Source organism: Geotrypetes seraphini, chromosome 4 (assembly GCF_902459505.1).
Source record: "Geotrypetes seraphini chromosome 4, aGeoSer1.1, whole genome shotgun sequence".
Lineage (NCBI taxonomy): Eukaryota > Metazoa > Chordata > Amphibia > Gymnophiona > Dermophiidae > Geotrypetes > Geotrypetes seraphini.
The window spans coordinates 288331438-288343658 of record NC_047087.1 but is presented as its reverse complement, the minus strand read 5'-3'; the positions used below and the strand labels follow the sequence as shown (position 1 = coordinate 288343658).

The following is a 12221-nucleotide window of genomic DNA, read 5'->3' as shown; positions in this document are numbered from 1 at the left end:
ACCTTGTATTGCTAATGATGGCTTCCCACCCAAAATCTGAGAAACTTATGAGAGGTTGGGTGAATGGGAATATGAGTGTAAGCCCCTTTGAGATCCAGAGAGCATAACTAATCATTTTGATCCAGTAAGGGGTACAGGGATGCCAGAGACAGCATCCAAAACTTTTCTTTGACAAGAAATTTGTTGAGAGCTCTGAGGTCCAATATCAGGTGAAGACCTCCCGTCTTCTTCGAAACGAGGAAATACCGGGAATAAAACCCTGTGTTCTACTGGTCCAAAGGAACCTTCTCGACGGCATTGAGAATAAGAAGATTCGACCTCCTGGAGAAGAGAGGACTGCAGAGAATTTGAAAGAAACTCTCTTGGGGGATTATCTGGAGGAATGTCGAGGAAATGAAGAGAATAACCTTCTAGAATGATATTGAGAACCCAGAGATTGGACGCGATTAGTTGCCAATGAGGATGGTAATGTGTGAGATGACCTCCAATGGGGAGAGGGAGAGGCAGAGTTATACTGATTGAGATTATGCTCTCGAATAGTCGGTCAAAAAGGCTGATTTGACTTGGGAGCAGCAGAGGTCTTAGGCTTTTGAGGACGCTGTTTTTTCTGTTGTGGCCTGGAAAGAGGAGTAGACTTTGGTGCATAACGCCTCTGATATGAATCAGATGGTTTGAAAGTCTTGGAGGTAGAGAATTTCTATTTAGGCCTGAGCAGCAAGTTAAAAGACTGTTCATGCTCAAAGTTTTTTAGTCGCATTTTCAATAGTGTTTCCAAAAAGCTCATCTCCAAGGCAGAGAATATTAGTTAATCGATTTTGGAGGTTAATATCCATATTCATTATCCTTAGCCATGCAAGCCTCCTCTTGGCCACAGACATTGCAGAAACTCTAGGAACACAACACAAAGGTTTCGTCAGCAGGAGACCTGAAGTTATGATGCCGTTGTACAGAGCCATGGTGAGGCCTCACTTGGAGTACTGTGTTCAGTTTTGGAGACCACACTACCGAAAGGACGTGCTGAGAATCGAGTCGGTTCAGCGAACGGCCACCAGGATGGTCTTGGGGCTCAAGGATCTCACGTATGAAGAAAGATTTAAAAAATTGCGACTGTACTCACTTGAGGAAAGAAGAGAACGGGGAGATATGATTGAAACATATAAGTACATCACGGGACGCATAGAGTCAGAAGATGATATCTTCTGGCTCATGGGACCCTCGACCACCAGAGGGCATCCGCTGAAAATCAGAGGAGGGAAGTTTCATGGCGACTCCAGAAGTACTTCTTCACCGAAAGAGTAGTGGATCATTGGAACAGATTCCCACTCCAGGTGATAAAGGCCAGCAGCGTGACGGATTTTAAGAGAAAATGGGATACTCACGTGGGATCTTTAAGGGAGTAAATTCAGGGGAGGGGATACTTGGAATGGGCAGACTTGGTGGGCTATAGCCCTTTTCTGCTGCTTTTTTCTATGTTTCTATATGCTGATTGTACCATATGCTGCCTGAGCTGAGTGAGAGTATTGAACAGGTGCTGGAACTCTGATTTCTTACAAGAAGGAAGATATTTGAAAAATTTGGTATTTGCTTTATATTATAATTTATGACTATTTGCCAGCATGGAATTCTGGTATAGACGTCTCCCAAATCTGTCCAGTGTTCAACCTTCCCGGCCTGGGGGAACTGTGGCATAGACCTTAGAAGGAGCAGATTATTTGAGAGTAGATTCCACTGCAAGAGATTGATGTGAAAGTTGAGGTTTATCGAAATCAGGAATGGGAATGATTTTATATTGAGAGTCCAGTTCCCTAGGAGCAGCTGGAACAGAATAAGGGGACTCCCAATTCTTAGGAAGAGTTTCTTTCAGGATACCATGTAAAGCAGTAGTCTCAAACTCTCGGCCACCTGGTACTATTTTGAGGCCCTCGGTATGTTTATCATAATCACAAAAGTAAAATAAAAGTTTCTTGATCATATGTCTCTTTAGCTATAAATTACAATATTATTATTAAAACTTAGCCAAGAGAAAAGATTTATAAACTATAAAGAGTTTTGCCTCATGCAAAATTGTAATTTCTTTAATAAGACATTAACTATTTTTTCTGAGGCCCTCCAAGTACCTACAAATCCAAAATGTCGTAGTCTCGAGTACAGGAGCTCAAGGCAGCCATTTCCTATGAGCGATCTGCACAGGGCAGGGGATAGGAGCGTGGGAAGATCGCTCCTGCCCCAAAAACCCGCTAAACCACCAGGGATTAAAATAGCCTGAAAAATTTAAAAGTTTTTTTTGTTTTAAAATCGCAAAAAAACGAATCCGCGGATGCTGAAACCGTGGATTTGGAGGGGGAAGTGTAGAAGGCAATTCTTAATGGAGCGCTTCTGCAAGGTCGAACAGCACGTACACGACTCCACGCGATGGTCCGGGCCCAAGTACTGAATACACCACTTGTGTGGATCAGTTAAAGAAATAGTACGCTGACACCTAATGCAATTCTTGAAACCAGTTATTGGGCGGGACATAGGAGGGAAAACCGCCTCAGCCAAATCAAAACCTGAGGTGGAGGCAAGGCCCTGGCGTCAAAAACAGCTTCAGAAAAGAAAAGAAGAAAAAAGTAAACTTTCTTTTTAGTTTTATTAATAGGAAACAAGAGATAAAAGACGAAAAAAAATCAGGAAACGCATAAGCAGGAAGGCAAATTAAAACAGAGCCCGTTTCATACACAACTCCGTAGCTCCGCAGAAAACTGAGAACTGAGGAGCTGCACGTCTAAGTCAGGCAGGAAAAGCGCATACGTGGTGCGGTCAGTCACGAACTTTCTAAAGTTCTTAAAGTGCAAGAGTGCTTTAGCAGATGCCCGTACCGGGGCTCTGTGGATGAAGTCACCCACATGTGAAAATATTTGCCTGCTGTCCCTGGATAACACCTATTACGGTAATTAATAGTGCTATATTGGAACTTCCACTATCTGGAACTTCTACAGATTTTCAGTAGTTCTATTAGTTTTGTTTTCTGGAGATCATATACACTTACCCTGGTAAGCTCTTTTTCCGGTAGATAGGTGAGACATTCTAGACTACAGGGTTATTTCCCACTACTCGCATGATCTGCAGAAGAAATCCATTTCTGGTTTTTCACTCTGCCTCTAGTGTACTTCACAGGCTGTTTAGCACCCTCTTAACAGTCAGTACCCAAGCACTGAGAGACACACTCATTTGTGAAGTAAAGGCACCTGTAACAGGCTAAACTATTTTTCTGCTCAAACAACTAAATAGTACCATTAACCACCAAAGGAGTTCAGAACTAATACCACAACAGGTTATACATATGTACAAACAGCACAGTTACTTACCGTAACAGGTGTTATCCAGGGACAGCAGGCATATATTCTCACATGTGGGTGACATCATCTACGGAGCCCCGATGCGGAAGCATTTTCAAGCAAACTTGATTGAAGATTTAAGTTTGCTCTGCTGCTCCACGCATGCGTGCCTTCCTGCTCCACTAGGGGGTGCATCCCCTCGTGGTCTCCAGTTCACTTAACTAGCCAAGAAGCCAACCTCGGGGAGGTGGGCGGGTTGTGAGAATATATGCCTGCTGTCCCTGGATAACACCTGTTACGGTAAGTAACTGTGCTTTATCCCAGGACAAGCAGGCATGATATTCTCACATGTGGGTGACCTCCAAGCTAACCGAAAAGGGATGGAGGGAAGTTGGCAATTTAAGCAAATAGATTTCGCAATACCGATTGGCCGAACCGGCCATCGCTTCTGGACAGTGAGTCCAGACAGTAGTGGGAGGTGAAGGTATGAACCGAAGACCACGTGGCAGCCTTGCAGATTTCCTCGATAGGTGTGGACCTGAGGAATGCTACGGAGGCTGCCATCGCTCGGACTTTGTGTCCCGTTACTCGACCATGCAGCACGAGACCAGTCTGAGTGTAGCAAAAAGAGATGCAATCGGCCAACCAGTTGGACAAGGTGCGTTTGGAAACTGGGTGACCTAACCGGTTTGGGTCGAAGGACAAAAACAGTTGTGGGACTTTCCGGTGTGACTGAGTGCGTTGGAGGTAAAAGGCCAACGCTCTCTTGCAGTCAAGAGTGTGGAGCGCCACTTCTCCGGGGTGAGAGTGGGGCTTGGGGAAAAACACAGGTAAGACAATGGACTGATTGAGATGGAAATCAGACACTACTTTAGGTAAGAACTTTGGATGGGTGCGGAGTACCACCTTGTCGTGGTGGAATACCGTGAAGGGTGGGTCCGCTACCAGAGCTTGTAGCTCACTAACCCGCCGGGCGGACGTGAGCGCGAGTAGGAAAATTACCTTCCAAGTGAGGAATTTTGGATGGCATTTGTCTAGGGGCTCGAATGGAGGTTTCATTAGTTGAGCCAGAACCATGTTAAGGTCCCAAACCACCGGGGGGGGGGGGGTTTGAGAGGGGGGTGGACATTCAGCAGACCCTTCATGAAGCGAGAGACTAAGGGATGGAGCGAGAGGGCTTTCCCTTCCAGGGGCTGATGAAAGGCCGCAATCGCACTGAGGTGTACTCGAATGGAGTTGGTCTTTAGGCCGGAATGAGATAATTGAAGTAAATAGTCAAGGACCAGAGGGACGGGGACCGACACCGGGTCCTGGCTGTGGGCGGAGCACCAGGTTGAGAATCTGGTCCACGTTCTCGTCGAGGTTCTCGTCGAGGTTTTTCTAGAGGCCTCCAATATCTCCTTGACTGATTAAGACACGGGGAGAGCAGTCAGGGGGAGAGAAACCAAGCATTCAGATGAAGAGATTGAAGATTGGGATGCAACAGTGAACCCTGACCCTGTGATAGTAGAGAGGGAAACAGAGGCAGAGGCAGTGGATCTCTGACACTGAGTTGAAGTAGAAGGGAAAACCACGGCTGGCGTGGCCAGCGAGGGGCAATCAGGATCAGGGTGGCTTGTACCGTTTTCAGGTGGACAAGCGTCCGCAGTATCAGAGGGAACGGCGGGAACGCGTACAGGAACCTTCCTTCCCAGTCGAGAAGGAAGGCGTCGGCCTCGAGCCGGTCCGGGGTGTGTATCCGGGAGCAGAAGAGAGGCAGCTTGTGGTTGTGAGGGGATGCGAACAGATCTATTTGAGGAGTCCCCCACCTTTCGAACACCCCTCGTAGGGTCTGAGAGTGTAGTGACCACTCGTGTGGCTGGAGGAGGCGGCTGAGTCTGTCCGCCAGGCAGTTTTGTTCTCCTTGTATGTACACCGCTCGAAGGAAGGTGTTGTTGGAGATTGCCCATTTCCAGAGGCGCAGGGCTTCCCGACAAAGGGACCAAGACCCTATCCCCCACTGTTTGTTTACGTAGTACATCGCTACCTGGTTGTCGGTGCGGTGCGGATGAGAACCACTCGGTCGTGGAGCAGATGTTGGAAGGTTACAGCTGCGAGATAGATGGCCCGAAGCTCTAGCACATTGATGTGGCAGCGACGGTCTTGTGCTGACCACATCCCTTGGGTGCGTAGGCCGTCCAGATGGGCTCCCCAAGCGTACTCCGACGAGTCCGTGGTGAGTACCTTGCTGTGGGGTGGGGTGAGGAAAAGCAAACCTTTGGAAAGATTTGAAGAGTCGGCCCACCAACGGAGCGATCGCTGCAATGAAGGAGTCACTGTCACGGGACGGTCGATCGGGTCCCGGTCTTGACGCCATTGAGATGCCAGGGTCCATTGAGGGATTCTCAGATGGAGGCGGGCGAAGGGTGTGACATGGACGGTGGAGGCCATGTGGCCCAGGAGAGTCATCATCTGTTGAGCTGATACCGAAGTCAGCAAGGAGATCCTTCGACTCAGACTTACTAACGCCTCTAGACGCGGAGGGGGGAGAAAGGAACGGAGGCGAACCGTGTCCAGCATGGCCCCGATGAACTGTAGGGACTGGGAGTGGCGTTGTTGGGATTTTGGGAAGTTTATTTTGAACCCCAGACTTTGTAGGTAGGTAATAGTCTGTTGGGTCGCTGAGATAACCCCTTCCCTGGACGGGGCTTTGATTAGCCAGTCGTCCAGGTAGGGGAATACCTGGAGGCCCTGGGAGCGTAAGGTTGCTGCGACCACTACGAGGCACTTGGTGAAGACCCGCGGTGATGATGCAAGGCCGAAGGGGAGGACTCGGTATTGTAGGTGCCAGTCCCCTACCTGAAAACGCAAGAAATTGCGGTGGGCGGGGTGCACTGGGACATGTGTGTACGCCTCCTTGAGATCGAGGGAGCAGAGCCAGTCGCCCTCGTCGATCAGGGGGTAGAGTGTCGGTAGGGAGAGCATCCGAAATTTTTCCCGTACCAGAAATTTGTTGAGGCGTCTCAAGTCTAGTATTGGGCGTAGGTCTCCCATTTTTTTCGGTACCAGGAAGTAACGGGAGTAGAAGCCCTTCCCCCGTTGGTTGGGGGGAACCTCCTCCACTGCTCTCAAGCGAAGCAGGTCTCGAGCTTCGGAGAGGAGTAGGGGTAGCTGAGTCCGGTTGGGAGGGCAATTCCTTGGGGGGTTGTCCGGAGGAATGGCCCGAAAGTTGAGAGAGTACCCTGATGAGATCACGCCAAGGACCCATGCGTCCGACGTGGCTTGTTCCCAGCGAGGGTAAAAGGCTTTGAGCCGACCCCCGATGGGAAGGAGGCCTGTGGCTATGGCGGTGGGGGCCCGCCCCCTTCCGCATGTCCCGTCAAAAGGACGGGGATGGTTTGGTGGTCACAGGCGGTTGGGATTTGGGCATGGCCCGGTGGTGGGCTTGCGGGCGCCTGGGTGGGGGCCGCGAGAAGACAGGGGTGGACTTCTGTGGGTAGCGGAGCGGAGGGGCCCTATACGGCCTGGACGTGGGCGGTTTGGGCTTTTGTCGGACCAGGGAGGCAAACGAGCGTTCATGTTCAGAGAGGCGTTTTGTAGCCGCCTCGATAGTGTCATCGAACAGTTCTTTTCCCACGCAGGGGAGGTTTGCCAACCGGTCCTGTAAGTTGGGGTCCATGTCGACCAGGCGCAGCCAAGCTAGTCGGCGCATGGCGATAGCAAAGGCTGCCTCTCTGGAGGAGAGTTCGAAGCCATCGTAGGCCGCGTGGAATAGATGAAGGCGCAGGTTGGAGAGGGACTCCAAAAGCAGGCCGAACGTTCCTTGCCGGGAGGCCGGTAGGTCAGTCTCAAAGGCTCTCAATAGTCCAATGAGGTGCTTGAGGTAGGATGTGAAGGTGAAAGTGTAGCTTTGCACCCTAGAGGCCATCATTGCGTTTTGATATAGTCTCCTGCCGAATTTGTCCAGGGTTCGGCCTTCTCGGCCTGGGGGGACCGCTGCTGAGACCCGGGATGGGTGAGCCTTTTTCAGGGAGGATTCTACTAGCAGCGATTGGTGGGAGAGCTGTGGTTGTTCGAATCCCGGGTAGGGTACTGTGCGGTACTTGGCCTCCATTTTGGAGGGTACGGCTGTGACCATGTAGGGGGTCTCCAGGTTCCTGAAGAAGGCCTGTTGGAGTACCGGGTTAGGTGGTAAGCGAAGGGACTCTCTGGGCAGTGATGGCATATCCAGCTCCGCCAGGTACTCCTTAGAGTATCTGGAGTCGGACTGGAGGTCTAAGTCCAAGGCGTGGCCCATGTCCTGGACAAAGCGAGTGAAGGATGGGCGAGATGTTCCCGGGGCCCCGTGCGGGGTCGGTGAACGAGACCTTCGTCGGGTGGAGAAGGATGGGGAGGCTTCCCTCGAATATCGAGGTTCCTGCTCCGATCCATGCTCCGAGGCCGGGGAAGCACTGTGAGAGTGTTCCGGGGTTGTGGATCTTCGGTGTCTCGAGGAGCCGCTCGGAGACGATGCCGGGGTTCGGGGTACCAATCGATGTCGAATCGGTGACCTCGATCCGGACTCCCTCGGAGAATACCTGCGACCTTGGGTCGGCGTTCCGGTCCGAGGGGGAGTTCGGAGGATGCGCGGGTTGGAGAGTGATAACTCAGCCACCCTTAGTGGTCCCGTACGAGGTGTGGGAGAACGGCCTCGTAGAGTTGGTGAACCTCGGGCCTTCTTGGAGGTACGGCGGTTCGAGGTTTCTGTCGTTTTAGCCCGACGTTTTGCCCCTCGGCGGTCTGCGGAGGGGGAACGTCTCGGGCGCCTCGGTGAGGAGTCCGAGGAGGATGGGATGCGGCGAGGATTGCGCACCTTTCCTCGAGGTTGCTCGATGCGAGGCTCAGGCTGGTCTGGCACATTCGGGATCGAGGTCGAGGCCGATTGAAACTGGGCCATTGCAGCGGACAGCTCCGACGTGATCATCGCTCGGAGTAGGTCCTGGAAGACGGGCACGGACAGCATCGAAGGCATGTCCACTGCCTCGGTGCACTCCACCGGGGGCGACCTCGTGTCAGAGTATTCCCGTGTGGTGGAAGCACGGCCCGAAGGCTTGGAGGGGGCTGTAAGCATGGGGCTTGCGCCATGCGTCGACGTTGTCCCCGAGGCTGGCTTCTTCGATGTTATGGAACCTGAAGAGGGAAGAGGGGACTTACCCGGGGCTGAGGCTTTCTGTTGTCCCGAGGACTTCGGAGTCGAGTCTCGAGGCGATGCTGAGGTATCCGGGGCCGAGGTCAAGGCCGGGGCCGACCTCGAGGCCGAGGCGGAGGGTTGGTCCGGGGTGAAGAGATCCGCCATGCGGGCTTTTCTTCGACGGAGGGCCCGGTTCTGGAAAGTAGCACACTGGGGGCAGGAGTCAGTTGGATGAGCCGCCCCCAGGCAGAGAATGCACCGGCGATGCGGATCTGTGAGGGAAAGAAGCCGCTCACACCGAGTGCACTTTTTAAAGCCGGTCAAGGGCCGGGACATTAAATCGAAAGTAGCCGCGGCTCGATTAGCCACGCGGCCACGGGGACCCGGAAGCCTCCGGGTCGTCAAAAATGAAGCAGGAATCAAGTTAAGAAGTAAAGAATTCGCGCACAGCGACTTAATCGTGAAAAAACAAGAAAAAATCGCGGTGCTAGAAGGCAGTTGGGGCAGAGCCTGAAAAACACGACTTCTAGGCTCAGCGGAAAATTTTGAACTGGAGACCACGAGGGGATGCACCCCCTAGTGGAGCAGGAAGGCACGCATGTGTGGAGCAGCAGAGCAAACTTAAATCTTCAATCAAGTTTGCTTGAAAATGCTTCCGCATCGGGGCTCCGTAGATGACGTCACCCACATGTGAGAATATCATGCCTGCTTGTCCTGGGATAATCTTGTTAACCCCAAAGGATTGACCGGTCTTCAAGAAACAGATTCAATAAGCAGGAGACTGAAATCAGAATCTGAAACAGGCACAGCAAGGACAGGGTGGGTGTCTAGAATGCCTCACCTATCTCCCAGAAAGCAATGTTACTTACCGTAACAGTTGTTATCCAGGGACAGCAGGCAGCTATTCTCACTAATGGGTGATGTGATCCAACGGAGCCCCGATGCGGACGCTTCTTTGAAGAAAACTCGAAGTTTCGAGTCGCCCGCACCGCGCATGCGCGAGTGCCTTCCCGCCCAATGCGCCAGCCGTGTCTCCTCAGTTCAGTTAGCTAGCAGAGAAACCAACCCAGGGGAGGTGGATGGGACGTGAGAATAGCTGCCTGCTGTCCCTGGATAACAACTGTTATGGTAAGTAACATTGCTTTATCCCAGGACAAGCAGGCAGGTATTCTCACTAATGGGTGATCCGCATCATAAATGGTATTTTTGAAACTTTTAAAAATTACAAAAATAATAAATTTCAGGTGGGGGAACATAGAGGAACACTAGGTAACCTTCAAAACCCCTCAGAATTAACTTTTAAAAAATCGGTTTTGGAGCTTGATATCTATGTACTCAGTTACTGGACACAGACAGCCTTGCAGCTGCTCCCAGCCTTTTCAATGGCTGGTTTAGAATTCATTGGCACACTGCTGGAAATTCATCTTTCAAACTGATATTCGGGCTGCTAGTCAAACTATGCCTCTACCCTTGTGGACCACCGGATGAACATCTGGACAGGTGGAAGCGCAAAAATGCAGCCAGCACACTGTGGAACACCGTTGAACCCCCTATGCGCACTACAGTCTGCACTCGACCCCCTTCTTAACAGGGAGTGAGACTAGGTCAGGGACGGCCCTGAACTCCAAGGAAGACTAAGCAGACTGGCTAACAGGTACCCTGAAGGGATCGGCCTTGTCAGCTACAGACCGAAGTCTGTGAATTCGAGCAGGCAGAGCTTTAAATCCATTTCAAATGTAAAAATACCCGGAAAAGGGACAAATTTATGTCAAATTAAAATAATAAAATGGGGAGAGTAGAATCTACACATCTGCAGCCATGTGTGCAGAAGAAAAGATTGCTAGAGGGCGCTATACTAGCCTGTGAAGTACATTACAGGCAGAGTGAAAGACCTGTAATGGATTTCCTTCTGCAGACCATGCAAGTAGTAAAAAATAACTTTATGATCTAGAACAGTATCCCACAAACTTTCTCAAGACGCGGCGCACTAAATGTAGTGGCTGCAGCTCGAGGCTCCCGGAAGTCCACGAACGTCGCTGTGATGACTTACGCACACGCACGAAGGCCCTCCAGACAGGTCCTGAGATGTCAGAAGAGGGTGCCAGCAGGGAAGAGTGCCAGAGAGGCGCTAGCACTGGCTGATTGTTTACAGGATGTGCCTCTTGCCACGAGAGATACATCCTACAGGCAGTCAGCTGGCCGGCGCCACTCTTCCTCCTCAGTGTGCCGCAGCATACCTGAAATTTCAGGAGGCACACTAGTGTGCCATGGCACACATGAAATCTCAGGAGGCATACAATTTTAGATATACTGGTCTAGAATGTCTCACCTATTGCATTGGAAGATACTGTTAAAATATGTACATTTTTCATTTTATAAGAAACAAAATCAACTTGGGTCAAGAACTATATTCCAGCATGACACCAAATCAACTACTTGGCTCTGCCTGATGGTATATAAAGTAGTTTAATTTCATTGAAGTTCCCAATCATCTATAAATCTCCTGGTTTTGTTCATGCCAATCAATTTCCCCGCCTTCACATTAAGCCTTATTTATTTTTGTCTAGATTTCGTATTAGTCTACCTTGACTTTGTACAGCGCTGACTATGTTTATCAGTGCTATAGAAATGTTAAATAGTAGTACTAGTAGACTGTAAGCTTCAACAAGCAACACTGTCTTATGTATAAAAAAAAAAACAGAGAAAATGCAAAACGACCAATACTTATTTTTACATATATTAGCAAAAGTAAACCCAGGAAATTCAAAGAAAAACATGTATGTAAAAAAACGGTCCCACCATGTAGAATATATCCAAAGGGGAATGGTCACGCATAAATTAGCTCAATGCATTAGCACAAAATTCAACTGCAAACATACAGACTCAAAAAAGTAGAAAGAAAATGAAATCTTTACCAATATTTCAGCTTCCAATTTTTTAAATTCCTTTTTAAATGACAACATTGGTATGATTTATTTCATATGTAGTGAATAGCTGGCTTTTGCTTTGATTCTTCAAGTACAATGCACATACTTACTCATCATAACATCTTTTCTAACACCATTCATGTTAGATTTATACCAAGTTGACAGTGTGTGAATTGCAACATAATTAGCTTCAAACTCGCAATTGGGATTGCTCAGAACTCCTTTGAGCCTGGGGATGAGCTCTGTCGACCGCCCTTTGAAAGGTCCAAGAAATAGCCTCTTCTGATCATAATCATTAGCATGTATGTTGTCCCAGATCACTGGTGCTCTCTTAAGAATTTTAGAAACTTCTTCAATGGAGTCCACAGGAATTTCTTTAGATACAACTTTAGGGCCTGAAATTAAATGAAGTAAAACATATTTCAGTTTAGCAACATAGCAATGTGTCCACCAACATTTAAGGAACAAGTATTAACAGTCAATATTGTAGAACTTTAAAATGAAAGATTAGGTTTTTACCTTGCTAATCTTCTTTCAGATAGAAGAACATAGGATTCTATAAAGCAGCTATTACTTCCCATTATTCGCAAATCTGCAGAAGGGTATCACTTGAAATCTCTGAACTCCTCCCCTTCTGCAGTGAAGAACAGCTCCCACTTCAGATCGTACCAAAGCAATCGAATTCCACTGAAACAGAAGAAAAGAAGAGGGGCACAGGGGACTACCCCGGCAACAAACCATGCTCTGCTCTGTAAAAATAATTAATAAACCTTTAACAACTGAACATATGAACAACAATTATGCACATGAGTAACTAGGAATCGACCT

The 12221-nt window shown here is 49.3% G+C and overlaps 1 protein-coding gene across 3 annotated transcripts in view; it reads right to left on the bottom strand.

The window, feature by feature from the left end:
- The window catches only part of OGA (O-GlcNAcase), a 247621-nt gene that overhangs the window by 128582 nt on the left and 106818 nt on the right, over positions 1–12221 (bottom strand). For all 3 annotated transcript variants that reach the window (XM_033940315.1, XM_033940316.1, XM_033940317.1), the window contains one exon: positions 11504–11788. In XM_033940315.1, the coding sequence (XP_033796206.1) occupies positions 11504–11788 (285 nt within the window). The remainder of the gene's footprint in view (positions 1–11503; positions 11789–12221) is intronic.